This window comes from Rhipicephalus microplus, chromosome 7 (genome assembly GCF_043290135.1).
Source record: "Rhipicephalus microplus isolate Deutch F79 chromosome 7, USDA_Rmic, whole genome shotgun sequence".
Taxonomy (NCBI): domain Eukaryota; kingdom Metazoa; phylum Arthropoda; class Arachnida; order Ixodida; family Ixodidae; genus Rhipicephalus; species Rhipicephalus microplus.
The window spans coordinates 22,111,236-22,116,013 of NC_134706.1; the positions used below are offsets into that span (position 1 = coordinate 22,111,236).

Below are 4,778 nucleotides of genomic sequence, written 5' to 3' on the forward strand. Positions count from 1 at the left end.
CCTTTTTTTTTCCCCTTACCCCTTCCCCAGTGCAGGGTAGCAAACCGGATATGTTTTCTGGTTAACCTCCCTGCCTTTCCGCATTAAATTTTCTCTCTCTCTTTGGTTGACAGCTGCGGCGCCCGGAACGGCGCCACCGCGCGTCTTCGACATGCTTCTCGGCCTTGGTGTCCGGCTGCGAGAGCGGGACCGGGATTTACCGCCGCCGCCTCTCGCGTCTCGGCTTGTCGAGCGTCCTCTTCGGGTGGCGTTGGATGAATGACTGTCAAACGCCGGATAATGATTGTAGTAACCTCCGTTGCCTTCGGTGCTAATGCCGCTGTTGTAGATGCTGTCGGACGCTGCGGCCGCTTGCTCTTCTTCACGCCGCTTTCGCTCTAGGCGGCGACGCTTGACTATGTAAGGAGTCTTGTATCTCGCCTTGCAGACGCGGTCACCCGTGAGATGATCCTTGCCACACAGTTGACACCGCGGCTCGCAGCGATGGTCAGACGGTGGGTTACTGCTTCCGCAGCCACGGCAAATCTTGTCGGCAGGGTTGGGACACACGTCGGAGCGATGACCCAGCCTCCCGCACGCGTAGCACACGTCGATGTGCTTTCTGTAGAGGGAGCATCTCACAAGCATAGGTCCATAGTATACGTGTCTGGGAACATAGAAACCGTCGAACAATACGATGATGTTGTCCGTGGTGCCCATTCGCTTGGCATGCAGCACGCCGGGGTTGCGCTGCGTCACTAGGTTGTTAACGATGTCCTCCGGGCTCTCGTCTTTGGAAATGTTCCTAATCAGGCCCTTGGAAGTGTTCTCCGGGGCGGCCTGATAGGCGTTCGCCTCGAACTCTCGGTTCCCGATGCAAAGCTTGCTGATGGCTCCGTAGCGTTTGGCTCTGTCCGCGGACGGAGTGCTGAGCACCACAACGTTCTGTTTAACGTTGAGGCAGATGCTGTCCTCTCTAGCCGCTTCTCTACCGATACCTGCCGCGTTACGAAGGCAGCAGTAAATGCGATCTATCTTGTATTCAGCCCCGTTGAATCCGCCGCGGGGGCGCACAATGATCCTGTAGTCATCGGGCGGTAGCTCTGGCATTCGGCTCGCCTTAGCGAGGTGCTGCAAGTAACGAGCACACTTCTTTTTATTCTGCGCCGCTGTGGCAGTATCCGGGGCAATCTCTGTAGTCTCCGCGGCAGCCGCCTGTTGCTGCGTCTCCGTCTTCTGGTCTTGCGCTGACTCGGACGCGCCGTCGGCCTGTTTCGTTCGCTTTACGCTGCACCATCCTGCTCCCTCGCCGAAATCTTCCGGCCGAATGTCCTCTCCTTCTACCTGTATGACATCCATTTAGCCCTGGCAAAGGCCTTGTACGCTGCCGTCGGGGATCGGGAGCTCCGAGGAGGTCCGGCGACACGTTAGGCCGGCCTATGCGTCGTGCGCAGAGACGCTGGACTTGGCGTTCTTGCTTTCGTGGTGGAATAAAAGGCGCCAATAAGTGGCTAAAAAGTGGTCCCACCTGGCAAAACTTGGTGTCAGGGAAGTCCTTGAAACTGCCGCCGATCGATGGTGAGAAGCGTTTTCCCTCGCGTACGTAATTAAACTTTTTCTGTTTAGTCGGATGCGACACATACCCGCCTACAACTGCCGAAGAATGGTGCTTTGCGAAACGTGTGATTTTGAGTTTGTGACCTCCCAGCAACGTCACAAATAGACTTTGGAAAAGCTCACACGATTTCGTTGAGACACCCCAGTCGCACATGATATCAATAGATTTAAAAATTTGCAGAAATCATTGTTTCACCCAAACACGCATTCTGCGCAGTTGAACATCTAACTAAGCCATGGTGGTGGCTAAAGTGCCGAAAAAAGAACACGCTACGCCATAATCGCGAGGCAATGTTAATTGTGGTTGCAGTGCTGGCGAACAAACTCGACAACAATGTAACAAAGCTTGCATACTCACATGACAGAGCGAGCTGAAGTCAAGCGTTTTCATGCTACCTCATGTCATGTTTTGATGGAAACTTATCGATGAAAACACATCATGCACAAAAGTATGAGCCACCTACTTGAGTCTGAAGATATAACGAGTGCGACCTAGCTGTTTCGATCAGATCTCGCAGTTCCTACGTGAGCGATGCAATCCTCCCCTCACCCCCACTAGCACCACCTTCCATGCTCCTTCACCCGAGAAAACCGGTTGGTGCAATCTATCTCTGCTTGAGCTGCACCCGTTTGGAGCCTTCACTAGCTTTCACGTGCACCTAAGTCATAAGACGCATGGTGTGATGTTATAGACTTCGACTTTATATGGAACATGACAGTGACAGCGGAAGCAAGAACGCCTCTCAAGTGGGCACATAATTACTGTGTGCACGTAAGTTGCTGTACATGAACAAGGGCACTGCTGATATATTTGTGATATATTAGTTGCAACGCTAGCAAGTACATCGGCAATGCAAGAATTCTTACTAATATTTTTACCCCACTAGATGGTCTAGTAACTTCTTAGTTTTCTTCATTTATGATTGCGACAAACAAGTTGACCAAACTGGTTATTGAAAAAAAATCGTTCTTTTACCATTACATTGAACTCACGTTTTCTGATTTGTAGTGACGCCTTAGCAAGACCATTTTTACCCATAGAACGTAAACAAGCTTTCGATTCTGCGTTGTCTTTGCGATGTCAACCTTTTTATTAAAAAAATGTAAACTATTTCTTTTCACACAATAGACTATAGTATTAGTAATTGAACAATGCAAATGTAACCCATTTTTTCTTGGTAATTCCCAAAGCTTCACGTGGTCTAGTCGTAGGTAGATGGAGGGGCAACTTCAGTATATAAAAGACATCGGTGTCTGCATTTCTTCCACCAGTTACTCCTAGCCGGAAGCTGAAGCCATGGCCCGCCTCTTGGTATTGTGCACCTTCGCCGCTCTGGTGGCCTGCGCCATGGCCTCCTCCCAGCTGAGCATATCGAGTTCGTCATCATCAAGACCATCACAGGTCACAGTAGGTGAGCGTAATTACCTAGTCACACTTTAGATGCATGTTCAATGATAAAAGTGTAAAACGATTAACAGACGACTCTTCAACGCTCTGTGAGGCAGAATAAGTGTGCCATTTTTACCTTGTGATGCCACTAAGCAGCGCGTTATCTTGGCATACCTGTACGACGAAAGTTTTGTTCACTTGCTGTGAAAATGGCACTTCATCTTGAAACGTTTGCGGAAGCACACAGGGAAACTTTATCACTGGTTGACTGCTTACATAAACAAGTGCTAATACTGTATAAAAATAATTCTCAAGATAGGAAAAACGCTTTTATACATATTTACAGCTCGAGTCGGTTTTTGGTACAGGCCAATGAAGTCCCTAACTTATGCGAGCTTTCTAGATAGTTCTCGTTCAAAAACGTGAAGCACAGTATCGCATGAAAATACCGTTCATTTGAAGATGTTGGGAAGTTTTTTTTTTCATCTATAGTTTCATATGGGGTAATACTGTGCAAAACCGCATGTATATATCTGAAAAGGTTGCGATTTGCGAGAAGTTGTGAAGAATATAAGTATTTTTTGGCTTAGATATACTGCCATAACAAGTGGAGAGTGGAGTAATGCACAAAAAACCTAGCAAATTTCAACCACCAGACAGACTTTAGTGAAGTCATGAACTCATGACGCCAATAAACAGTGGCAAGTATGAGTTCAGAATAAATATAATTCACAGCTTTGCCGCAAAACCGAAGCAATGAGCGCGATAGCAACAATTTGAAAGGTCACGCGCAGAATGGAAAGCAGATTGAAACTTGCCCCGCGTTTCTCGCGCACAACTTACGTACGAAACCTACTCACAGGTACGGATGCACACGAGTAAGCGCCTCATTTGTTATTGCGCCGTGTCTTAAAAGCGTGTGCTTTTCGCCAACGGAGACTGCAATGATTGCAGTGACCTGTGTGCGCCCGGTAACTACAGCAGAATCGTTCCGCGTAAAGCCCGAGGCCTGCCAAGCCGCACGATCATCCCGTCCTCACCACCGTGAAATAAGGGCGTGCGAGGGAGTGTCGCTCCCCTTCTCTCATCCGGGCCAAGTACACGTAGGAGGTTAGAGCAGGCGCCGCTGCGCGATGTAGCGACGTGCACTCATTGCGCCATCTTTCTGGTAAGGCCAAAAGCACAGCACCGGTAGGTGGTAGGTATAAATAGCTTGCAGTTTGAACGGTGAACAATGTTCTGCAGGCTGGTTGATTGGTAAGCGCCTCACTCCACGACGCAGAGATGCCAATTTCGATTCCGCGCGCAGGAGCGTTTTTTTCTAGATTTTTTTATTTATTGCGTTTTCGTATATATAGATACGTATACATATATGGTGCGTGACATCGACGCCGACGCCGGCGGAAAATCCAACCGAGAGTGACTATATAATTGCTATCGCAATAAAACATTTGAAAGCACTTGCACACTTTTGAAAGGAACATAAAGCAAGCAGTGATGAGGTTGTATATTAAATTGCAAACACTTTTGACCGTGTCTGGGCAAGAATATTTGGAGAATTCCTTTCAACTCGCTCTTGATAAGTTGATGTGAGCTAGAACCGGCACTTATATATCTTGACCAGAACACAGCCACAATAGATATGAATGAAGATGGCAGTTCAGTGCCAACGGCATGTCTCGCTTTATTTTCCCAGTGGCATCGCAGCCTATCAAACGCGAAGTCATGCTAACGTGCACAAACTAATATCGGCTCACGTATTCCACATTCGTAGATATTTTTGTTACTACAG

The 4,778-nt window shown here is 48.2% G+C and overlaps 1 protein-coding gene across 1 annotated transcript in view; it reads left to right on the top strand.

Annotated features, from left to right (window-relative positions):
• The first annotated feature begins 2,847 nt into the window (after positions 1–2,847).
• Positions 2,848–4,778, top strand: part of LOC119179579 (uncharacterized) — a 4,311-nt gene continuing 2,380 nt past the window's right edge. Inside the window, exon 1 of the mRNA XM_037430690.2 lies at positions 2,848–3,008. Coding sequence (XP_037286587.2) covers positions 2,894–3,008 — 115 coding nt within the window. The 5' untranslated portion in view covers positions 2,848–2,893. The remainder of the gene's footprint in view (positions 3,009–4,778) is intronic.